This window comes from Cajanus cajan, chromosome 3, assembly GCF_000230855.2.
Source record: "Cajanus cajan strain Asha chromosome 3, NIPB_CcT2T_4, whole genome shotgun sequence".
In the NCBI taxonomy this organism is placed as follows: domain Eukaryota; kingdom Viridiplantae; phylum Streptophyta; class Magnoliopsida; order Fabales; family Fabaceae; genus Cajanus; species Cajanus cajan.
The window spans coordinates 69784789-69811420 of NC_138519.1; the positions used below are offsets into that span (position 1 = coordinate 69784789).

The window sequence follows — 26632 nt, forward strand, 5'->3', positions numbered from 1 at the left end:
CATCGTTAACTTCAAGTCATGAGTCGAGTAATTCCTCTCATGAGTCTTGCCTTGAAACATATGTAACTACTCTTCTTGAATGCATCAACACATAGCCCAGTCCCTGGTAAGAATCATCACAATACATGTTAAAGGGTTTACTAGTGTCTGACAATACCAAAACATGAGAAGTAGTCAACCTCCTCTTCAGCTCTTGAAAGCTCTTCTCACAAGTATCGGTCCAAATAAAAAGTTGATCCTTTCTAATAAACTAGGTTAGAGGCATCACTATCTTGGAAAATCCCTCAATGAACCTCTTATAGTAGCCTGCCAAATCCACAAAGCTCCTAATATTTGTAGCAGTCCTCGGATGCTCCCACTACAAAACTACCTCCACTTTAGTTTGATCCACTACAATCCCCTTAACTAAGATTACATGGCCCAAAAGCATCTCCTCACTCAGCCAAAAGTCACACTTTGATAGTTTTGCATACAATTGTTTCTCTCTCAGCACCTTCAAAACTTACCTCAAATGCTCACAATGATCCTCCAAGGTTCTTGAATAAATAACGATGTCATCTATGAACACCACCATAAACCTATCCAAGAAAGGTTGAAAGATCCTATTCATGTAATCCATGAACACCACTAGAGCATTGGTAACACCAAAGGGCATCACAACATACTCATAATGACCATAACTAGTCCTAAAAGCAGTCTTTAGTATGTCACTATCCTTCACCCTTATTTGGTGATAACCAATATCATATCTATCTTTGAAAACACGGATGCTCCCTTAAGTTGATCCATCAAGTCATTTATCCTAGGAAGTAGATATTTGTTCTTGATAGTCAACTTATTTAGTTACTGGTAGTCCACACTCAATTGAGGACCACTGTCTTTCTTCTTAACCAACAACATTGGAGCACCCCACGGAGACATACTTGGCCTCACCATCTGTTTCTCCAATATCTCCTTTACCTATTTCTTCAATTCTACCAACTTAGTTGGAACCATCCTGTAGAGGCTATTGATACTAGTTCTACACTTAACACCAGATCAATACTAAACTCCACATCCCTAATAGGAGGTAACCCATGCATCTCATCCGAAAACACCTTCGAGAAATCCTTCACCACCTCAATCTCATTGATCAAGTTTTATGACTCTACACTCATAGTAACTAGCAAAATGAAGCACTTAGTTCTTCCCCTCAACAATTTTTTAGCTTGACTAATTGAAACTAACACATCATCATCTACTTGGGGAAACACCAACCCTCTTTGAGCACAATCTATAAGTATGTGATTGACAGACAATCAATCCATCCCTAAGATTTTGTCAATCTTCGTCATAGGCAAACAAATTAAGTTCACCTTAAACATTATACCAAATACCTCTATTGGGCATCTCACACACATATCTAATGTCACAACATATATAACAACTAAAGTAGAAATAAATAAATCAACAAGCAAGAAGACACAACCAAACCCAACCTCCATACAATCAACAAAAATGAAGGAGTGTGTTGCTCCTTAATCAAACAAAAATATCACATCCTTACCAGCTACCTTGCCCTTCCTTTTCACCAAGTTTGATGAAATGGAAGCCTCCGCACTAGTTAGCATTAACACCCTCCCTACAATTGTAAGCATAACTGGCCTAGGTGCACTGCTTGCTTGAATAGGCCTTGCTAGGAAATTTGTAGAAATGTGACTCAACTTACCACATTTGTAGTAAACATTCTTAGAATGAGAAAAATCTCTCGCTAGGTGAGCTCCTCCACATCTATAGCATCTAATTGCCTAAGCTCCACCCTGAGGAGTAGAAGTTTGAAGTCTCCTAGTGATAGTACCCCTTGTTGCTGATAAGGTCTATCATAAGGTCTCCTCTGTTAGCTTCCCTTCCTAGACCTAGATGGTCCCTCTTGAGTCTTGACAACTTTGCCACCACCACAACCCTCCAATCTCCCAATAGTCTTCGCCTTCTCAACTAAGGTCGGTAACTCCATGATGGATATAAGGACCACCATACGCTTCAATTCATGCCTCAATCACTTAGCAAACTTCCTACATCTTTAAGCCTCAAATATAGCTTGAGAGTGGAAAAGAGCCAGATGCTCGAACTCCGTAGCATACTCGAAAACAATCATATTCCCTTAGTAAAACCCATAAATCTCACCTCCTTAGTATATCTAACATTATTCAGGAAGTACTTCTCCAAAAAGACTTTCCTAAAGCACTCTCAGTCAATTGACACACCTCTACTCTCAAGCATCTGATGGGTGCCCCTCCATCAGTACCCTGCATCTCCAATAAGCATGTACACTGCATAAACTAACTTCATCTCATCTATGCATCCAAGAACTCCAAAGATCTTCTCCATAAAGGTGTTGGTCAAGCACAACTAAACAACTCCAAAAGTAGTCATTGACTACATTGCCAATCAAAACATGGCCCACTGATAGCTTCACTGGCTCTCTACAGCTAACCTTGCCTTGCTCCCATGAAAATCATTATCATCGTAGTCCATACCACATGGAAAACATATAAGGGTAAGTTATATTTCAAAAACATACACCTGTAAGAATAAAAAATCTATATTATTCACCCATATGTAAACCTTCAAACCAACAACACCACAAGGTTCACATCATACAACAATACTTAAAATAACAACTAGTTTGAAAGCTACACACCAAGTAGTCAAACTCACACCAAGTAATTATCATACAATAAAATGTTCAACCAATGCATATGAACATACCAATCAACAACACACCATATGCATACACCTCAACTAATGCATCGTTACATATTCACCTATGAAGATCTCATAATACACCTGAGTAGTCTAAATGACTTGACTCTATCGAACCAACCTAATCTTTTTCACACTAAAATGTGTCTGCTCGATCATAGTTAAAATGGGATACCAATCTCTCTTTTCATTTATCGAGTGTCGTCACTTACACTAGGAAAGCCTAATTTCACTATCAGAAAAATTATAGTTGGGTATAGGCATACCATGAATTTGGCATGCATTATCAACTCACATGTGGAGTTAGTTTACTGACTATATACAAAGAACCATGCAACCTTTCCAATAATCAGTTAAGGGTTGTAGCCCTTAACTTCATACTTCACTCCACATTGATTAAGGACCTAGATGAGACTCAATAAAATCTATTCCAAGAGTTTTACACCTATTCAAGGAAGGTTTTCAAAAATTGGTCTTTCAGAACATCAAAACAAGATTCCTTATATGAGATCTTCAACTTTCTAAATAACACATTCTCCTTTAATCCTAAGTCAATCAACATATTTTAATGTCTGCAACATTTTTAGCATCAACATCTCAACATACATCTTCTATACACATTATCCCGGGTCAATGCATATAAAGATCAAATCACACAATCATGTATAACATACCAATGCATAACACCTGAACTAAAAATAAATAATAGCATATCAATCATACAAAGCATATCAATGCTCATTACCATTTCAATTATACAAATATAGCATATCAATGTTTATTATCATCACCCTACATACAACATATTCATTATCATTTAGTCGCAAGACAACTCCAACAACAAGTGGTCATCACCTAACTCATCCATCAAGTAAACAATCAACTCAATTAGAAAAGAAAAAAAAAATTGATTAAGTCCCTACGCTAAGTGTGTAATCTCATGCTCAGTCTCAACCACCCAAAGGCACATTCGTCCCTCATGTTAAGCATGAAACTCAAGCTCGACCTCAATCTTCCAGAAACACTTCTCAATTCTCATGCTCAACGTGAAAACTCACACTCAACCTCAAAACTCAAAATTTTCAATATCAATGAAGAACATCCCCAACAACTATGAACACCACCGAACCTCCAAATCCTCTAAACTTATGCAATAATCCATGCATCAACCCTAAAATCTTCCAATTCTAACAACATACAATTCAAAATTCAAGGAAAAAGGAACATGTATCAACATTCAATCATCTATCACCCTAAATTTCCCCCATTTTTCAAGAAATCCAAACCCTAATTTCAACATGAGACAATTTAAACTCAGTCACGAATTTCAATGATTCTTAACAAAGATTAAGCTTTCTAGAAAAATAAATAATCAAACAACTCATATGACAGTTGAATCTAATTTCTCTTACCTCGATTTCGAGCTTCTAAAGCAATGAAAGGAAGAAGAAAAAAAAGAGAAGAAGAATTCCCAGGAACACTATGCCTATACCAATGCCTTCTGATCCTTGCGCACACAAAACAGAGTTTTCCCACACACACAAGAACCTCTCTGCCTAAACTTAGAGATCTGAAGGGCAAAAAAAAAAAAATTAACCGATAACTCTTATTTTCTCGACTAACATTCTCCTAACCCTCTCATAAAGCCCAATATTACAACTAACCCAAACTATAAAACACCGGCCACGACCAATCATCCAATCTTGGTATAAGGAATTTGATTTTGACAACTTCATAAAACTCACGACATTTTATTTCCAAACCAAAAATTTCCTTCTCCAATATATTATATATACCATATACCTGAACACCAATTAAGGTCCCATACCTAAAACATGTTTTTCGTTAGAAATGCTATGAAAGATACTGTACCTGTCTGAGGGGCACACTAGTAATCTTCTCGTATTTGGTGGGCCGAACGAGAGTTCCGATCGAATATTCCGGTGAGGGGGGATGCACCTGCAAAAGGCACTCCGACGCTCAAGTCAGGACAAAGCACAAATATCGATAGCAATTAATGAACAGTGACGTTACCTCGTGACATGAGCTATTTATACTGACATTTATGAGCCCGGATTCCCATGGGCCCTGCAACAGGATTACCGGATTAGGTAATGTGCCTCTAATCGGCTTATTGGTATGATTAACTCTTAATCCCTAATTAGGGGGAGTCCTTAACTTTTCATTAGTGGAAATCTGGATCTATGGATCATGTGGTGGCTAATCGGCCACCTGGTTCGGCCACTCGGGTGCCGATTGGGTGTCGGAGCCAGGTGGCCGAATAACCCTACTAGTACACTTGCCCCCTAGCCTTGTGAAAGGGAGACCTTTTGCAAGGGTATAGATGTGAGGTTAAGTGATGGGGCAGTTGAAAGGTTGGGATGATCTCTAGCGTTGGATCTTGAAAATTAGGCAGTTATACTTTTTCGAATTTTTGAAATTTTCCCGCCTTGTTTCTTTGCTATATATAGCGATGAGTGGTGGGGCCTTTTACACATATCGCTCTCAGCCGAATCGTGTTGTCCGAGCAAGTTTGAAGATTGAACTGCGCGCCGAGTGACCGTTGTGAATTCGCAGTCTTGGTAAGTCTGCTTTTATGACTACTTCATCTGAAAGCTCTTTGGCTAGTGAGGTTCGGTCATCATCATCCGAGGGGTCATCATCCAGTGATTCGGGACATTCGCCGAACGAAGATGGACGATCTACTGAGATTATGAGCGCATCCGAAGGGGCCTCGACCAGTGGAAGTGAGGGGGAGCCAATTAGGACTAGGCGTGCCTCAAATCGACAAAGATATGGGCCTTCCGAAGTGCCGGGGTATGAATGGGTGAATGGAGAGGTGACTTCATACTACTCGCGTTACCGAGATACCACAATGATTACCAACCTATTGGATTACACGAAGTGTTTACATTTTGATGCGAAAGAGGAACCATACCCGATTGGGGTTCGAGCGTGCCGAAACAATGCGTTCCCCGATCCCAACACGGTCTACTTAGACAAGCAGGCCGAGAGGATGGCGTCTTTCTATATATATGACTGCCTTTTGAGAGATTTGAAAGTGACGCTGCCCTTTGATGAGTTTACAATGGGAGTTCTTCGGGTTTTGAATGTGGCGCCGACCCAGCTTCATCCGAATAGCTGGGCCCAGCTTCAAGGGTTCAAACATCTATGCCGATGTGTAAATATTAGACCTTCTCCCTTGCTTTTTCTTTACTTTTATTCGTGTCGGCTGTCAGACTTGGCAAAGTGGGTATCTCTTAATCGAGTGGGGACTCGGCAACTTCTGGATAGCTTTACGTCGTCCTATAAGAACTTCAAGGCTGGGTTCTTCCGAGTGGCCATCCGGCCGAATGGACGTCGTTTCTTCTTTGGTGTGGACGACAGGAGTTTGTTTCCGTTGTACTGGACACGTGCCCCTCGGCCATATGATGTAGTGCCGGATGAGCTTCTCACAGCCGAAGAGCGACAAAACGTCCAATTTTTGCTTCAACTTCCTCGGCGTTTGCCGACGAGGTCGCTAATTAACTTGGTCGAGTCATCCCGATGGGATTATGATTTGATAGGTAAGTGACTTTCTAGTTTCAGACTTAAGCTAAATTCATATTGATGTTCACTTGGTTATTCGTGCAGGAATCATGGTGAAGAGTGGTGCAAACGAGTTCAACATTCGTGACCTCCTTGCCAGTCGGGTGCACCAGGTGAAAGCTTCCGGAGTTATGGGTAGTTCATCAGTTGCTCCATCGCCTCGGCCAGAACAAGACAACCGGGCTCCTCCTTCACCGACCCGCAAGCACAAAAAAGGGAAGAAAGGGAAGGAAGTGGCCGAAGAAAGACATAAGAGAAAGGTTGCCGAAGAGAGGCCTGAGAAAACCAAAAAGTCGAAACAAACCGTGTCTTCACCAGGCGGAACGGTAATTTGCGTCCCTCCGGGGTTGATGTCTAGGGCCTTTTGGGGTGAAGGTGTGTCTGCCGATTCACTCGTTCGGCCGGAGGGCTTCTCGGAGCAGGGCCGGGAATTATTGAGTCAGATGGACGCCACGTCCAAGTGGAAATATTATTGCGAATTGCAGTCTCGGTCTCTCGCATTGGTGAACCAACTTGCCATGGGGCCGATAGGTGAATTGGTGCAGATGAGGCAGAGGTTGGAAGAGGCCGATAGAGCGGTGGCCGAAGCCCGTGCTACAACCCAAGGGGCCCTAGCTACGAACCGCCAACTTGCCGCTGAGCTAGACGTTCAAAGGCGTAATAATGATACTCTTCGGCTGGACCTTCAGAAAGCAGAGAACGAGGGGAAGCGTCTAGCCGAAGAGGCACAGGCCGAGCTGGAGAGGGTTAAGGAGTCGGCGAAGGATCAAATTGTGGCGCAGCATGAGGCCGGATTTCGCCACGCCATTCGACAAGCAAAGTACTTCAGCCGTTTTCGCGAGGACTTTGAGTTTGACATGACCAAGGACTTTTACCAAGGGTCTTTGATGTCGTTTGCCGAAATGCCTGCGGGAGCTATGCCTGATAGTGATGGACCGGATGATACTCCCGAGGGGGAAGAGGCGCAAGGTGCTTCGGACGATGAAGCCGAGGATGATCAAGAAGGGTCGACCCACGAGCAAGAGGACGAGCCCGAAACTCAGGAGGGTGCCCCCACTCACCCTGATGAGTGACTGCCTTTTTGTACTTCGTAGAATATGAATAGTGTAGGATTTAATAGGCCGATAGAGCCTTTTTTGTATTTTTGCTCCAAGTAATGAAAGCTGACTTTTTACTTGCATTTCGTAAGTATCTGGCGTATTGTTGAATTGTTGAATCCGGAGTTCACGTAGAACCGTAAGTTAAATACCGCCGTCCTAATGAGAATCAATCTAAAGTTGGTCTTTTACTAAAACCGAACAAGGTCCGCTTAAACGAGTTAAAACCGAATGGACTCTTTAGGAATTATTTGTTCTTTGAATCAAGGCCGAATGGGTTCGTTTGGTCATGAAAAACTGGGAGAGTTCCCTCGGATTTGATTGAACTGAACCGAGTGGAGTCATTCGGACTTGATTGCTTTTGGACAAAAACCGAAAGGGTTCTTCGGGATCAAGACCTTTTTTAATTAAGGCCGAACGGAGTCACACGGAATTGTTGCCTGAATCATAACCGAATGGATTGATTCGGAGTTGATATCTTTTGAGTTAAAACTGAGTGAGGTCATTCGGAATTGGAGCTTTTTAGGTCAAAACCGAATGAAGTCATTCGAAATTGGAGCCTTTCGTGTCAAAACCTAATGGAGTCATTCGGAGTTGATGCCTTTTTGAATTTAAACTGAATGAAGTCATTCGGAACTGGAGCTTTTTAGGTCAAAACCGAACGAAGTCATTCGGAATTGGAGCCTTTTGAGGCAAAACCGATTGGAGTCATTCGGAGTTGATGCCTTTTTGAATTTAAACTGAATGAAGTCATTCGGAACTGGAGCTTTTTAGGTCAAAACCGAACGAAGTCATTCGGAATTGGAGCCTTTTGAGGCAAAACCGAATGGAGTCATTCGGAGTTAATGCCTTTTGAGTTAAAACTGAATGAAGTCATTCGGAATTGGAGCTTTTTAGGTCAAAACCGAATGAAGTCATTCGGAATTGGAGCCTTTTGAGTCAAGACCGAACGACTTCATTCGGGATTAAAACTTTTTTAGAAGGTACATCCTTGGCCGAGTTGGTTACTCGGGAGGGAAACCTTGAGTGAGATTTGAAGGTACATCCTTGGCCGAGTTGGTTACTCGGGAGGGAAACCTTGAGTGAGATTTGAAGGTACATCCTTGGCCGAGTTGGTTACTCGGGAGGGAAACCTTGAGTGAGTTTTGAAGGTACATCCTTGGCTGAGTTGGTTACTCGGGAGGGAAACCTTGAGTGAGTTTTGAAGGTACATCCTTGGCCGAGTTGGTTACTCGGGAGGGAAACCTTGAGTGAGATTTGAAGGTACATCCTTGGCCGAGTTGGTTACTCGGGAGGGAAACCTTGAGTGAGATTTGAAGGTACATCCTTGGCCGAGTTGGTTACTCGGGAGGGAAGCCCTTTTTCGAGTGCAACTTTAAGTAACGAATGATAAGACTGAGCTGGAACTTTCATTTCATTGATATGTGCCTCGTTAAAAACCTTGTCGGCCAAAACCTCTTTTCACTTTTTTCTAAGAGGAGAAAAGACCGATCAAGGAAAAGAGTGCACTCTGTATGTATACATGGATCACGATCTTTACACAGAAAATTGCTAACTAAAATAAGCCTTCAAGTGAGTTGAGTTCCACGTTCTTGGGATGATCTTTCCCGAAAGCTCCTCAAGCTTGTAGGCACCATTATCTAGAGTGTGACGGATTCTGAATGGGCCGTCCCAGTTAGCTGCCAATTTTCCTTCGCGGGGGTTGCGCCTTGCCGATCCTTGTACACGCCATACTAGGTCACCCTCCTTGAAACATCGCTTCGAAAGGGTGGAGTTGAAGCGCCGGGTCATTCTTTGCTTGCATGCTTCCGCCATTATACGCGCCTTGTCTCGGATCTCGTCTATGACATCAACTTCAACCCGAAGAGATGCATCGTTGCCTGCTTCATCAAAATGTAAACGGCGGAAGGAAGGTTCACCTACTTCCACTGGAATCATGGCCTCAGTACCGTATGTCAATCGGAACGGTGTTTCCTTTGTTGTGGATTGAGGCGTACATCTATAAGCCCATAAAACTTCTACTAGTTCTTCGGCCCAGGCGCCCTTAGAATCTCCCAGGCGCTTTTTCAACTCTGTTAAGATGACTTTATTTGCCGCCTCGGCTTGTCCGTTCGATTGAGGATGTTCAACCGATGTGAATCGATGCCGTATGCCTAAGTCTTGGATGAACTTGTTCAACTTTTGATCTGTGAATTGGAGACCATTGTCGGTTACAATGGCATATGGTATACCAAAGCGCGTGACAATGTTCTTCCACAAAAACTTCTGCACCATACCAGCTGTGATCGTTGCTAACGGTTCGGCCTCGATCCACTTTGTAAAGTAGTCTATGGCAACTAACAAAAATTTGCATTGGCCCTTGGCTATAGGAAACGGACCGAGTAAGTCCATCCCCCATAAAGCAAATGGCCAAGGGGAGCTGATGCTATGCAGCTGTTCTGCCGATGCATGGATTAGGTTGCCATGTTTTTGACATTGAATGCATCGCTTAACAAATTGTGCGCAATCACTCTTGAGAGTTGGCCAATAATAACCTGCCCTTAAGACTTTCACCGCAAGAGTCCGTCCGCCAGAATGTGACCCACATATGCCTTGGTGAATTTCTCTCATCACATAATCGGCCTGCGCCGAGTCTAGGCATTTCAGCAATGGGGTTGAGAAACCCCTTCTATACAATTCACCCCCGATGACAGAGTATCTAGCAGCTTGGGCTCGTAAATTTTTGGCAGACGATGGCTCGACCGGTTCTTTGCCGTGAAGAATGAATTCAAGAAGTTCCGTTATCCAGGTTGCATTGGATGCCGCCGAACTTGATTCTTCCACTGCTAAGTTTTCAGCTGTGGCTATGCTCGGGGTAGGTAACTCAAAAATGTAGAGTGGTTCTGAGCTGGCCTGGTTTCCGAGCACTGCTTGCCAATCGGGCTAGTTTGTCGGCTCGTTCATTGTTTTCTCTCGGCGTGTGTCGTACTTGAACTTCCTCGAAGTTGGAGCACATGTTATGGAATAGGTGATAGTAACGTAGCAAATTTGGATCTTTCACCTGGAAATGATTATTAACTTGTTCCGATACGATCTGGGAGTCTGTCCAACAAACCAATCTTCGGACCCCAATGTCACCTGCCAGTCTTAGTCCCGCTAAAAGTGCCTCGTACTCGGCCTGGTTGTTAGAGGCTCGAAATCCGAAATGCATGGATTGTTCAAGGATTACCCCCATCGGCCCTTCGAGTATTATTCCTGCCCCGCTGCCTGTATTGTTTGAAGAGCCGTCCACATGCATTGTCCATTGGTCGCTTTGAAAGTGACCGTTGGGATGTAGCTCATTGACGAATTCAGCCCAGTGTTGCGACTTAATCGGCCCGCGCGGTTCGAATGATATGTCGAATTCTGAGAGCTCGATGGACCACGCCATCATTCGTCCCGCCAGTTCAGGTTTCCGCAGGACTTTAGCAATGGGGCAATCTGTCCGAACTACAATCTTGTGCCCCTGGAAGTATTGCCGAAGCCTTCGAGCTGTATGAACAAGTCCGAGTGCTACTTTTTCCAGCAACTGATATCTAGTTTCCGCTTCTTGCAGCATGCGACTAATGAAATAAATAGGTAGTTGTGTGTCCCTCTCTTGGACCAAGACCGAACTGATGGCCTCATTTGAAACGCACATGTATATTATGATGGCCGATAAGGGATCGGGCTTTGAGAGGATTGGAGGCGTTCCGAGACACAACTTTAATGTTTGAAAAGCCGTTTCACACTCTTCGGTCCATGCGAATTTGTTAGATTTTCTCAACAACCCCAATATTGGTTTGGCCACCTCTGTGAGGCATGGAAGAAACCTTGATAATGCAGTGAGACGGCCAGCCAGTCGTTGCACTTCTTTAACATTATGGGGACTTCTCATGTCGATTATTGCTCGGCACTTGTCAGGGTTGGCTTCAATACCCCTAGTCGAAAGCATGAAGCCGAGAAACTTGCCGCTTGCTACCCCGAAGACACACTTTTCCGGATTGAGCCGCATGTCGTGTCGTCGAACCTGGTGGAAAATCTCAATTAAGTCCGAGATATGATTATGAAGGTCATTTGACTTAACAACCATATCGTCCACATAAACCTCCATATTCTTGCCGATTTGATTTTGAAATATTTTATTCATGAGTCGCTGATATGTGGCGCCGGCATTCTTGAGTCCGAAGGGCATTACCTGATAACAATAGTTAGCCGAATCAGTAATGAATGCAGTCTTCTCCTCATCTTGTGGATGCATTTGAATCTGATTGTATCCTGAATAGGCATCAAGAAATGTCAACATGTTATGCCCCGAGGCACCATCAACTAGTCGATCGATATTGGGCAATGGGTAGGCATCCTTTGGGCAGGCTTTGTTCAAATTTGTGTAATCCGTGCACATTCGCCATTTCCCACTCGTCTTCTTGACCATAACTACATTTGCAAGCCATGTAGTATATTGTATTTCCCGGATGAACTCTACTTCAAGTAGTTTGGCCACTTCTGTTTCGACCGGTTGTTTCCTTTCGGTACCCATCTTCCTCTTCCGTTGTGCTATCGGTCTAGCCTCCCGACAAACAGACAATTTGTGACACATAACCTTTGGATCTATACCTGGCATATCCGAGGGTACCCAAGCAAAAAGATCTTTATTTTTCTGAATAACCTTGCTCAGTGCGTGGCGATCTGCCTCATGCAATCCCGCCCCCAAGTATGTAACTTGCAGAGGTCCCTGGCCGACCTGGATTGCCACCTTCTCCTCGACTGCTTCCATCCGTTCATCTTCATTCATTCTTGGATCTAAATCCCATGTCTGGGATTTATCTGATACTGGAGGGTTTACCACATGAACTCTCCTTGACTTTGATTGCTTTTCTTCCACAGGAGTTACTCGCAAACTGGCAAAGTAACACTCTCGGGCAGCCTTCTGATCAGCATGTATTGTGAGAATTTTGCCTTTGTCAGATGGGAACTTCATTGCTAGGTGCGGCGTTGAGACAATAGCTCCCAACATATTCAACGATGGCCGACCCAGAAGAATATTGTAGGAAGTGTTAGCATGTACTACTATGTACTTCACTTGGATTTCCTTGTATTCCTGCTCGTCAACACAGAAACGAGTGAAAAGCTTAATGTATCCCTTAGTGCTGACTCTTTCTCCCGAGAAACCAACTAGAGGGTCGTCGTATGGAACGAGTTCCTTTTCCGAGATGCCCAACTGCTTAAAGGTGTTCCAGTACAAAATGTCGGCCGAACTACCCTGATCCACCAACGTTTTCTTCACTATGCAGTTGTGGATTTCAACACTAATTACCATTGGATCATCTTGCACGGGGTCAATTCCTTGAAAATCAGCATCAGTGAATGTTATTGCTGGTAACCTCCGAACGGGTTGTCTATCGACCGAATTGACCGAACGAACGGTGCGCAAATGCCTCTTTTGTGCCGAAGAAGTTGAGCCTCCACCGGCAAACCCCCCGGCGATGGTGTTGATGACTCGCCTATGGGAAGCTGTAGGCTCATCTTTCCTTTCGCGTGACCGGCTTCGGTCGTGGCGAGGTCTATCAGTCCGGTCTTGTCGAGGTCGGTCGTGTCTAGGTTGATACTGGCGCGATCGATGCGAATCGGGCCGATCAACGAAATTATGAAGCTGGCCTTGCTTGATTAAATCCTCGATTCTGTCTCGGAGGGCCGCACACTCCTCGGTAGAGTGCCCCCTATTGCGGTGATACCGACAAGATTTGCTAGTATCGGCGCGCGGTGGCGTGGCAGCTCTTTTTGGGACGGCCAACACCTCTGATGCTAGGGCTTGTTCAAGCACCGCAGCTCGGCTTGCATTGAGGGGAGTATAATGAGTGTATTTCGGACCCTGCGTTGGTCGGTCACGAAGAGTTATCTCCTTATTTCGCCCCCGATAAGATGGTTCTACTGGCTTGTCAGACTTTCCCGATGGTTCAGCTCGGGCTTGATTTCGGAACTCAGCCAACTCCTCCATCTGCATATATTTATCGGCTCGTCTTCGAAGTTCATTCATGTCTGAAGGGGGTTTTTTGCACAGGCTATTGACGAATGGCCCGGGCTTCAAAGCTATCGTCAGATGATGGAGTGCCACTGCGGGATTAAGATCCCGAATTTCTAAAGCGGTTTTGTTAAAACGATCCATGAAAGCCCGGAGAGTTTCCTTCTTATCCTGCCGAAGACTAACCAACGACAGAGATGTCAAATTGTGAGGCCGACTCGTTGCAAATTGAACCGTGAACTGAGAAGATAGGGTGTTGAACGAGTCAATAGAGTTGGAGGGAAGCCGAGTGAACCAGCTCAAAGCTCGGCCTTTTAACGATGTGGGAAAAATCCGACACAGAGCAGCATCGTCCGTTGTGCTTAATGTTACCTGCGTAAGAAAAACATCAAGATGTTCGTCAGGATCCGAAGTACCATCATATTTATCAATCGGCAGCGATTTCCAATTATCCATTAAAGGCAACTGCATGATAGAAGGTGTAAAAGGATGTCGGTGTGATCCCACTGTTGCTACATCGGTGGGACGTCCAACTGTAGGCAGGGCCGATTGAAATTTTTGTGGTGCCGCAGCCGAGGCATGGATAGCCGAGGTATGGATGTCATGGGATTGGTAAGATCCGTGTGTTTGAGTGTTAGTAGGCTGGGTAGGTTTCCATGAGGAGTCTTGACTCTTTAACGCCTCATTTTCGGCTCTCAAAGCCGAAAGTTCCTTTGCATCCTTCTCTCGCTGCTGTTTCATTGCAGCCATCTCCTGCTTGAGCAAGCGCACGGTCTCGGTGAGATCAGTTTCGTCCTCAACTTGAACATGCTCTTCCTCGGTTTGGTGATTTTCCGTGTTCATTCTCCTTGTCTTCGTCATAGTCTTGTTAAGTCTTCAAGTCTTTCTCGGTTCGGCCCCACGGTGGGCGCCAAAATGTACCTGTCTGAGGGGCACACTAGTAATCTTCTCGTATTTGGTGGGCCGAACGAGAGTTCCGATCGAATATTCCGGTGAGGGCGGATGCACCTGCAAAAGGCACTCCGACGCTCAAGTCAGGACAAAGTACAAATATCGATAGCAATTAATGAACAGTGACGTTACCTCGTGACATGAGCTATTTATACTGACATTTATGGGCCCGGATTCCCATGGGCCCTGCAACAGGACTACCGGATTAGGTAATGTGCCTCTAATCGGCTTATTGGTATGATTAACTCTTAATCCCTAATTAGGGGGAGTCCTTAACTTTTCATTAGTGGAAATCTGGATCTATGGATCATGTGGTGGCTAATCGGCCACCTGGTTCGGCCACTTGGGTGCCGATTGGGTGTCGGAGCCAGGTGGCTGAATAACCCTACTAGTACAAATACTATAGGGAATAAATTCGTCAAACCATTCCTTCTATCAACACATCAGTTCAAAATTTAATGTTTTCACAATTATTATTATTTTTCTTTATTAACAACCTAATGAATCAATCTAGTATCGATTCTTTTTGCCATTTTCTATCCTATAGATGTCCTTTCCACACAAACTCCATAAAAATTTAAGTCAACAGATATCGTGTGAGGTTTTATACCAAATGACATTATACTCCTTTAAAAATTCCCACTCTCCACTTAAAACTAAACCAAATAATATTTTTAATCCCCAGACCAGTCCAAAATTTTAGTTGGCAAACCTTTACCACATCACCTTAAATATTTAAATTATAAATATGGTTGAATATTAATTTTTAATGTAGCATATTTAAATATTTTATTTGATTTAATTTTTTAATATTAAAAAAACATAAATTTAATATTTCAATATTCTACATTAAATATTCAATCAAATTACTAACCGATATCCTATCATTTTTAATGTTTTTTCAATAAAAAAAAATTAAATATGATAAAGTAATAACTGATCGTGAATCACAAATTTAGTTTCTAAAATTGTAATGGTCAGTCAAATAGATTATAGTCTTTAAAATTGTAAATTAATTTAGTTTCTAAAATTTTAATGATTTGTCAAATAGATTCTTGAAATTAAAAAAAAAGTTGCAAAATGATACTTAAAAATCTTAAAAATCAATTTTAGTTCTTATATTATTAGCTATTGTTATCTAATATTGTTAAAAGAGAAAATTGACACAATAACTAGGCATACATGATACATTCATAGTTATCACATCATATGATATATAGAAATGACTGAAACATTGATGGAATAATGATTGTTTATTTCCTTCCCTAAGCCCATGTCCTTGAATTTTTTTTCTTTCTGAAATAATAAAAAATATATTTTACCCAATTGAACTGGTCAGTAATTTATTTACCTAAACGATACTGATTATTGTTTATAGTTAGAATTCAGTTTTTGGGAAGTCGAACCTTCGTAATTCTAAAAATTAGTGAATCTCCCTCTCGAAATTCGGATACGGGGAAGTTGAATTTCGATTTTTTAATATTTTTTTTAAAAAAAGAATTTTTTAAATAATAATTTAAAATTTTAGTTAATTATATAATTAAAATTAAAAATTTTGTTATTAAAATAAAATAAAATTTGCATATAAAATTAATAATAAACAATAAATAATTATATTTATATATTTATTTAAATTTGTAAATTTTTTAAATAATTTTTAATATTAATATGATAAAATAATTATGAATAAAAATTTTATTTAAATAAAATAAGTTAATTAATATTAAATATTAATGTGTATTAAAATGTATAGTTAATTTTTTTAAAATTAAAATTTTTAATATTTTAAGAAATTTTTTGTTATTAATATTAATAAAATTAATAAATAATATTATGTAGATATATATATATATATATATATATATATATATATAATTTAAATCATAATTCAGAAAATATATTATGTTCTATTAAATATTAATTTTTATTGATAAAAATTAATTATGAAATTATAAAAAAAAATTTAAATAATATTTTTATTGTTATTGATTTGAAACATTGTTAGTGATTTTTTTAATTTTCGTATAAATAAATCATTTTTTTATTAAAATATTAAAACTTTAATTTTAAATAAATAATTAACTATAAATTTTAATAAACCTTAATATTTATTAATAATTAAATTAGTTTATTAAAAAAAATTTATATTCAAAATAATTTTATCATATTAATATTAAAAATTATTAACACAAATTTACATATTTAAATAAATATATAAACATAATATTATTTATTATTTTTTATTAATTTATATACAAATTTTATTTTATTGTAATAATAAAATATTTAATTTAATTATATAAATAATAAAATTTAAATTATTATTTTAAACAATCATTTTTTAAATAAAAAAAATCTTCAAAAGCATGGAGTTCAGAATTCTGACCATGAACAATAATCAATACCATTTGGATAAATAAATTGCTAACAAGTTTAACTGGGTAAGATAATTGTTTTTATTATTTTAGAAAAAAACTCGTCAATCCTTACCTATTAATTTTGTATTAGTCTTCTTATCTATCTATTGAGGAAATTTCACCACATTAATTCTTAAAATCAAGTTTATGAAAGATGAGATCAATTTAAATTTATTTCTCATTTAATTATATAAAATATATGAAAATTTAATTTTCAATAATTTCATAAATCAATATTAGTTTTTTTTCAGAATTAGTTATTCAAATGTATGAAAAAAGTTATCTTCCATAATTTTATACTCAATTTTTTTAATATTCAACCAACATTAAATATAATAAATGTTCATTAATAAGGGTCCAAAGATAAGCTAAAACAAATCACTCCAACAAGTTCCCAACAAACATACTATTGAAAGAGGCTTAAGTCGAATATAAATGACAGAGCTAACAAAAGTCCAAATACATATATTTCTAAAAAAACAAAAGTCTAAATAAAAAAATATATCTAATCTATTAATAGTTTGTTTGGATTTGCGTTAAGAGGGAATGGATATCCAAGTCTCTCCCAAAGCTACTCTCATAGCTTATCCCTCTATGTGCCATTTGACGTAATTTAAAAAATAAAATAAAATATGTGAACTTTTGACGCATAAAACATGCATTAGTTGTACTCCTTTAATAGGTCTTCATCATTGATATTAGATTTAAATGGGCTAATTTATTTTTCATTTGAAAAATTTTAAATATTTGAAGATAAAATATTTTATTTGAATGAAAAATTTATAAAAAAAATTGAAATTAATTTAAGTATTTATAAATTTTTTTAAAATAATAGAATTTTAAATTCTCCTAGAAAAATTAAAAATTAAAATTTTTTATTTTTTTCTGATCTCACCTATATATCTTTTATTTCTCTCCTATCACTTCATTATTAAATATTTAAAATATTTTTAAATTATTAAATATTATCTAATATTGATTTTTAAAATTATTCATATTTAAAAATTATTTAATATTTATTTTTATAAATTTAATCTTAATATATATATATATATATATTTAAAATCAATTGTACCATGATAAAAATTAAATTATCATATTCAAATTAAGAATTTAAAATTTTAAAATTTTGAATTGATTTATTCAAATAAAAACATTTAAAAATAATTAAAATAATTTAAATTTTAAAAATTTCAAATTTTTTACGGTTCTAAAATTCTTAACCCACACATACCATTAAAATCAAATTATAAAAAATATGCATTATTTAATGGAAAAATTCGGACTTTCTAACATTAGTTAAAAAATACATAATTGAACACACATGCTTAATTTTTAAGTCTTTTCTCTCGTGCATGTTTCATTACTTAAATATCATATAAATACTATCTTTTCAATATTTAGTCAACATTAAATATAATATTTAAATATTCTATAACATTAAATATATTTAAATATTCAATCAACATTACGAACTAATACCCTATCGTTTTATATGATATTTAAGTTTTTTTTTTTTTAATTTCTTTTAGGTATTCATCTTTATAACATGGTAACATAATATTTAAATATTCAATCAACATTACAAACTAATATTCCATCATTTTATATAATATTTAATGATTTTTCCTCTTATTTTTTTTTCAGTATTCATCTTTATGACATGGTAACATGTGTGTTTTTAGTTGTATTTAACATGTCAATTCATCCCTCTCATGGTAGATGATACTAACAGTTAAATGAGAAACTCTAAGAATTAAGTAATTCTTATGAGTTTTAGGCTTTTAGGGATTTTTCTAGGTAGAAGTCTAGTTTGACTTTGAGGAAAAGGTATATAAGTTTTTTTTTTAATGACTTAAACTTTATAAATTCATTTTTTAAAGAAATCTTAGAGAGATAGTAGAGAGAAGAACTTAGGAATTTTGATATTCTTTTTCTTCTTTCTATCTTTCCAAGAGTTGTAGAAGTTCATAATTGAATAACTGATTGACGATTCAAAGTTGTTGAAGCTAAGAATTGTAGTGGGTGCAGTGTGGTATGGAGCTTTTTGAAGTTAGCTCAGAACCCATCTTCTTCTTCCTCTTTTCTTCTTTGATTCTCAAGATTTTGAGGTAAGAAAAGCTCAAATCCTATGTTTGAATTGGTTGAGTTGCATGTTGATTGATTTCCACAAATTGTGTTGATGTTGGTAAATTTTAAGAATTTAATGTTAAAGTTGGTTTTTTGTTGTTCATGAGATGTGTTAAAGTGAAAATTTTGATTTATAATCAAATTGGGGGTTGCATGTTGGTTATGATGTTGGATTTAGGTTATTTGAAATGCCTATATATGTTGTTACATGTTGCATGCTTGGATACTTCGAAGTTTTAGGTGTTTTTGGCCAATTCATGATTTTGTTGAACGTAGATTTCACCATTGCATCATGCGCAACTTCAAGGCGCCAAGCATGACATAAGTTAGAGGCTCTTTGCCTCAATGACACCAGACGTGGGGTTGGTAATGTCAAACATGAGTTAGAGGTAAACTCTTCAACTTGATCACCTTAGGTATGGATTGAATGGCGTTGAACATGATGAGAGAGAAATGCCTTAAACTTGGTGATGTCAAGACCAAGTTGAGTGATGCCCAACGTAACCAAGATAAAAACTCTCTACTTAGACAACATCAGACACCAATTTAGTGATGTCAAACGTGAGTTAAGTAGAGGCTCTCCACCTAAAATGGGTTTAGGCATGGATTTAGCCATGCCAAGCATGATTGCAACGGAGGTTCGCTGCCTCATTCACGCCAAGTGTAGGTTAAGTGGTGTCAGACGTGAGGTAGCCTGAGAGCTCGATGCCTCAATGGCATTGGGCTCGGGGAGGATGGCATCGGGTGTGAGTTACCTTATGAAATTTTATTGTTTTCTTGATAAAATGGTGAACATGTATATGTTAGTTAAATGTAATACATGTATATTGATATATGTTGTTTGTTCTTTATACATTGATATGAGATAATGTATATAGATGATGCTATTGTTGTTTTGGTGAGGCGATGGTGTTGAGAATACTTAAGGCATTATGACATGTTGTGTTGATTAACTTAGGATTAAAGGAAAGTATGTTTTAGAAAGTTGGATATCTCATTGTGAGGATATTGTTGTGGTGTTCTACGAGCTCAATTATTAAAAACCCTTCTTGAGTGGTTGACTCTCAAAGTGGATAGATGTGTATCCTCTAAGACCTTAGTTGATGCGGAATGTCGGTAAGGTCAAGGCATACCATCTATAAGTTACCATAGTATGGGGATCAAGTCGAGCCATACTAATTACAAGTGATCAATGTTGACTAATTTGAGTAAGGTACAAGGTCAAAAGCTAGAATCCTTAACTAAGTACTATAAGGGTGTAGTATTTGGAGGGTAATCGGCATGCTAATCCTATAGGTGGCTTAGTTATGCAAGCTAATGTCATGGTAAACTCACACCTAAGTTGCTCTACCCTGATAGTAATAATATAATTTATAGTTTAAGTGGTGAAATCCGAAAAGTCATGTTATGGATTGGTATCCAAATTGGTTGTTTATCCAACAGGTGTATGAAAATCATGTTGGTTCGGTAGGGTCAAACTTCTTAGACTGCTCATCTTTTTTGTAAGAGATCTTCGTAGTTGAATCTTAGACGATGAATATATTTGAGGTGTTATGTATATGATGTGTTGGTTATGGCGATGCTCATGTGCTATGTGTTTTTTTTTGTTGTCAAATTGCTTGGTTGTGGTGTAAGTTGATATAAGGTGATATGCTTATGTTATTTACCTTTTTAAGATCATTGAATGTCCTATTGAGGTGCTTGTTAAGGTTGTAAGCCATGTGGAGGTGTTATGTTGTGTGATTTCCATGTGGATTGGTAGTATAGTTGTTGCTACTTCTATACTTGATATGTTTTGTTCTTTGAATACTAGCTTACCCTTAAATATTTTTTTGTAGTTGGATTGTGATGATCATATTTATATGAGAGTAAGGTAGGGAGAAGTTGAAGATAAGTGTCAAGTTGAGAACCATGTTGGATGGTGGCATAGCTAGGTGCTACCGTTTTATATATTTTGTAGATGATCGACAACTTAGGTTACATTTCTAATTTTTTCTTTACTATATATAAATATATGTGCACAAGATAAGTTGTAGTTTCATTTAAGAACAATTACCTTTTGGTTGGTTGTATCCTTATGTATATATCTATATTATTACATGTATTTTTCATGAACTATTTGTATGTTAACCTTAGGCAGATGTTTTATATTTTTTTTGTGAGTAGTTAAATTGTTAAATGTAGGGACCTTGATATATTGTTACATATCTTACTAATAAACAACAATGTTTAATAGTAATGTGCATTCGAGTGTAATGACATGACATAAGAAATTGCTTAAAAATAAGCAATGACTAAACAACATTACTTAGAACACAAATCATTCCCACAAATAGAAAAACAAATATGCATCATCAATCCTTTATCACTTATGAATTAAAAATTAGTCACCCATCACAATTATATATTTATCATGGTTATGTAATTTCTTTTCTTTTAATATTTAATATTTTTTATACGTATTAAATTAATTGTGCAAATTTTATTATTAATTTTTATGTTAAAATATTGTTTATTATATTTAATTAATTTAATATTTAATTATAATAATAACATTAATTTTTTAAATTATTAAAAAGTAAAATATAAATAAAAATTTATAAAAGTGTGAGTTTATTATAATGTAAGTTATTTAAAGCAAAATAAGAACCTTAATAAGTTATTTAGATTAATCAAAGATTTAAAATTTAAAAACTTGTTTCATTATTTTTGAACTTTAAGAATCAATATAACCAAACATTAGAATTTTAGAAATTAAATTAACTACTAATTTACAATTTTAAAACTAGATTAATTGGCAATTCATAATTTCAGGAACGATTTTATTGTTTTATTAAATTTTAAGATCAATTTAATCAGACATTATAATTTCAAGACTGATTTAGTGATTCGGTCAATATTAATTTGTAAATCATGGTTAAACATTTTTATTCATTAAAAAACATTAAGATTTTATAAATTTATATTATTTTATCTTTATATATATTGTCATTAAAATAATTACTAATTAATTAAGTTAATTTTGTATAATATTTTTTTCAATTTATTTTTCCATATTTTTATAAAGAAACACGTTTCACGGATACTTATTAGTTACTAGTTAATCTTGTAAAAAAATACTAATTACTAGTTAATTTTAAAGTTTAAGACGTTAATAATATTTTCTCCCGATCTTATTTTGACTTATGAACGAAATTTATAGTTTACTTTTATTTCTGAAAATTTTGTGGTAGGCACCAAAAATATCCTCACAATAGACAAAAAATAATAATTTATTTCAAAAAGCACCGAATTAGATTTTGTGTCCCCCAACTCTTTTTTTCTTCTTCTGTAAATCTATTAGGTTTTTTTTAAAAAAAACTTGAATAAGTGCGTAATAGGTGGTCAACGTATGGATAAAAAAATAGGTGGTCAAAGTCAAATGTACCTATAAAGATATACTAATTGATGAATTTAATTATCCTTTATTCATTTTTTATAAATAAAATATTTGTAATAACTAAAGAATGCAAGACATGCCCCTCAAAAAAAAGAATGCAAGACATGCATTTTTTTTTTCAACTAACCAACATTACAAGAAAATTACCTTGCTTTTATACTTAATATTGTTAAAGAGCTTAATTAATTAATGTAGTGAAGATATTTGTATTTATTTATTCAAATTCAACAATTTACTAACGCAATTTTGAATTGAAATCAACATCGGGCATATATGTCAAATTTCTCCTTTGAGTTAAAATATTTAAGTGATGTATTTTAAATATAAGAACTTTAATAAAGAAGAAAATAGATTATAGAGTTATGATGCAAATAATTAATTTAAAATAATATAAAATAATTTTACGGAGAATATTACGCAAGAACATTAAACTCTTGAAAAAGAAGGAGAGAAGAGGTAACATAACAGAACATTATATGATTGCGCGTGTGTGGGTGGTGTTGTGGTGTGTTGTGTTGTGTGGGTTTATGAGAGAGCATGGGAAGGGTTTTTGTTCTTGATTTGGATGGCAGATCTTACGGATGCAGATTATGCGATACCCCTCTTGCCCTCGCTGATAACATTCTCTCTCGGGTTAGCTTCCATTTCAATGCCCTCTTTTTCTATTATTTTCTTTTCAAGAATTTAATTAAAAACTCGCTTTTTCTGCTGCTTAAAGGTTGAATTTTCGCCGCTTTTTTAAAATGGATCAGGGCCAGGACGACCAAATGGATTGGTCGTTTCGAAAGTTGTTTTCTTTTTGTAGATTATTGGTTGCATGCATCTGGGTTGGGAATTGCAATCAGTTTCTGGAAACGTATAATCCATTGGTTCTTTTTGTTTTCATTGGAATGATGTGTCTAATTTGATATCTGGAGAAGGATGATTTGAGTCTCTAAATTGAGGCGAGCGTGTTGTACATGGTGCTGGTTTTTGGAGTTTGGAAATGCCTAAATTATATGAGATGATGCTAGGTTGGAAATTGGGGCAAATGTTTATTTCATGAGCTCAATTAATTAACTTTTTAGGCTTTTAGCATCGAAGTGAGAAGCTGTTGGGTGAAAATTCAGGGAGGGAGAGTAACCTTATGAGTTAATTTAAATCTGTAAAGAACCGTATGTTGAGCTAACGTTGGATCGTGTGGGTAAAGAAGCTCATATGAAGAGTTAATTCTTCGAAGTGAGAAGTGCTGACTTTTCTCATAGGTAAATAAATCAATCTTTTAGGGTCAAATTGAGGTTAATGAGGATATTTTTTTGTTGAAATTGGAATAACTTTTAATGAGAGAACAATAGAACTTTAATTTGGGGGAAAATGTAAATATGGAGGTAGATCATGTTTCAGTCCACAACTCCACTGTAAATTCTGATGATGAAAGGGAATCCATGGATTTGGAAAGTAATTGAATGAACATGTGTGTTATGTATTCTTCTAGAGCCTGTGCCCTGTGGAAGGATGTACATGGGTGGTGTTTTTTCCCCCACTTATTCCCATGCAAGAGACCAAAGAAATGACTTGGAAGTTGGAGCAGGAGTTTTGTTTTGTTTTTTTGCCTTTTTTTTTTTAAATACTCGATGCACACGAAAAGGTGTTTGTGTAAAATATAAGACAGCTTTGAGAATGAGACACTTGCCGTTATGTTTTGTCACACTTCTACTACACCACATCCATTGTGGGTGTGAGACAGGGAGCTCTGTTTTAAAATGAACGTCTCCATACGGTTGGTTAGAATTTGTTTATTTTGCCAAAATTTTGTTTTCTGTGGCTATATATGATACATAGATTAAATTTTACTAAGGTTCTGTAATTAAAGATGCATAACGTTTTAAATTTTCCTTTTATCTTGAGCTTAAATGCAAAGAGTAGACAGTGGGCCAACATCTGTGATTGCTTTTGCTTTGAAAAGGAAACTGAGTTATTTCATATCTTGATACTTTTGGTACATTTATGCTGGCTACATTTAGAATATAATAGAACAAGTTATAGATATCCAAAGTCGTGAAAATAAGTTCAACAGTCAAATTTAGTCCTGTCTTAGCTAATTATCATAAATTGCTGTTACTTATTCCACTGTTGAAAATGTACCTAGTTTGTTTCCATATGCTCTAGCTATTTGACTCTAGTATGTTTCCCTGCAATTATCAGAACTTCAACTGCAGTCGAGGGAGAGCATACCTTTTCAGCAATGTGTAAGTTGTTTGAAACACTTTCTATTTCCTGGCCCTCTCTCCCATCCCATGTTCCTTGTTTTTTCAGATTATTATTGTACTTTCATATCAACCCGCTTCAATATTTGTTAAGTATTTTGTGATGGACGAATTTAGTTGTCCCACCCTCAGGATCCTTCCCCCACCTTAAGTATTTTGAATGAAACATCATGGTTTTGTCAATGATATTGAAAGAAAAAAAATGATTTTCTTCTGACTCGCATAATTATTGCCTTTCTTTTACCTATCAACACCTTACCTTGAATCTTTGTGACTAACTATTTTTTCCTTGTTTGTTAACTTTTGGCCTCTAATAGGGTGAATATAACCCTTGGGCCTCAGGTGGAGAGAATGATGATGTCTGGATTGCACACAGTTGAAGACATATTTTGTTGCTGCTGTGGACAAATTCTTGGATGGAAATATGTGAGTTTTACCTTTGCAGCTCTAGTTTCCTTTCTTTCATACTTTATACATGAGGGTTTTCCTCAAGATCATTAATTAGTGGTTGGGTGAGTCTTGAAAGTTAAAACTGGCAATGAAGTTGATTTAGTGCATGTTTGGTGATACCGTGAGTATGACAAATAGTTGCTTTTGTGTTGATTTCACCATGATTTTATCCTCATCATGATTTCTTACCACCAATTCAAACACACTATAAATAAGTGAGCACATCTGAAATTTAAAATCCGATACTTTTATGTCAATAACCCTGCGAGTACAATGAATCTTATACATAAAATCATATTAAACACTCAAATTTACCCTAATTATAGTTTCCAACAATTTTATTGCTAATAAAAATAATACAGATGAGTAATTTCTGTTTTCCCAATCTATTGTCTATAAATCCATTTATGATCTAACATGAAAAAAGTAAGCTGCATTTAGAGGGCTCATTATCTTTTTAACTGTAAATTAATACAAAGAGTTGTTTTCTATCCCACTGGATTTGTTTAATGTAAGTCATGTTTCGACTCAAATTAAATTAGCTATCATGGAAAGAGAATCCTAAATTATTTAAACATTTGATGCCATTAAGAAAGATGTGGTCTCCGGATTCATTTAAAAGGATTGTCTATTAAAGCACCCATGGTAACAATAACATCGTGTACATGCAACCACTTGTTTTAGTCTTTCTCTGTTTTCCTCTTATTAACATATATCAGCATAACGTTTTTTATGAGCTCAAAGCAGTTTGAAGTAATAACGAGTTTGGATTCATATTCAGGTTCTAGCACATGAAAAGAATGAAATGTACAAAGAAGGGAAGTTCGTGCTTGAAAGGTATAGTGTCAAAATATGATTATGAATTTGATCATGTCAAGTTAAGCTAAAATTTAATTACGGTTGATGCATCTAACAGGTGGAGGATAGCTGACAATGTTGAAGAGGAGTTAAATTTGGATGCTCAAACTGGCTCTCAAGCTGGCTCAAGTGACACAGAAAACGCTTAGCGAGTTGCTTCCCTTTCATGAATTTGAAGCATTGTAGCTAGCAATTATATTACACCTATAGTGTCGTAGGCTGCAAATATATTATACCTTTAGTATTCATCAAGATGCAATTTTACATAGAAACTCCTTAGAGCAACATAAGCTTAGCTTATTTCCAGCATTTATAAATAGTCACAGCGCATCGAATCCTTTCTAGATATTTATGGAGGGCATATATTCATCTTATATTGTGAGTCGAAGATCTTTACTTTGCTTGATCTCAATAATTCAGATGTGTGGATAATTAGATTACGGTGCTAGCAATAAGTTTACAATTACAATTTTACAATAGTTGAGTTTGTTATGTAATTACGTGCATCCCAACCAAGTAGCGTTCAACTTGTTCAAAAATAGAAATGTTCGTATCCTTTGCTCACTAGTTTGGCGGTCTATTTCCTTTCGAACAAATTGTAGACACGTACAAATATAATTTATCATTTTTTTGGGGACAAGTGATAAAGAGTGGCTTCCAAACACTTGTGATTGTGGATTAAAAAGTACTTTCTA

At 36.7% G+C, this 26632-nt stretch overlaps 2 protein-coding genes across 2 annotated transcripts; one reads left to right on the forward strand and one right to left on the reverse strand.

Moving 5' to 3' along the window:
- Nucleotides 1-10290: 10290 nt before the first annotated feature.
- On the reverse strand, nucleotides 10291-14307 carry LOC145956436 (uncharacterized). The gene has a single exon (XM_083072033.1). It carries the CDS (start codon nucleotides 14305-14307, stop codon nucleotides 10291-10293), a length of 4017 nt encoding a protein of 1338 aa, XP_082928159.1.
- Nucleotides 14308-22837: 8530 nt separating this feature from the next.
- Nucleotides 22838-26311, forward strand: LOC109788637 (protein yippee-like At5g53940). The gene is made up of 5 exons (XM_020347412.3): nucleotides 22838-23016; nucleotides 24568-24611; nucleotides 24947-25055; nucleotides 25861-25916; nucleotides 25996-26311. The coding sequence occupies exons 1-5, from the start codon at nucleotides 22921-22923 to the stop codon at nucleotides 26084-26086; spliced, it is 396 nt and encodes a 131-aa protein (XP_020203001.1). The 5' UTR covers nucleotides 22838-22920; the 3' UTR covers nucleotides 26087-26311.
- Nucleotides 26312-26632: the final 321 nt, after the last annotated feature.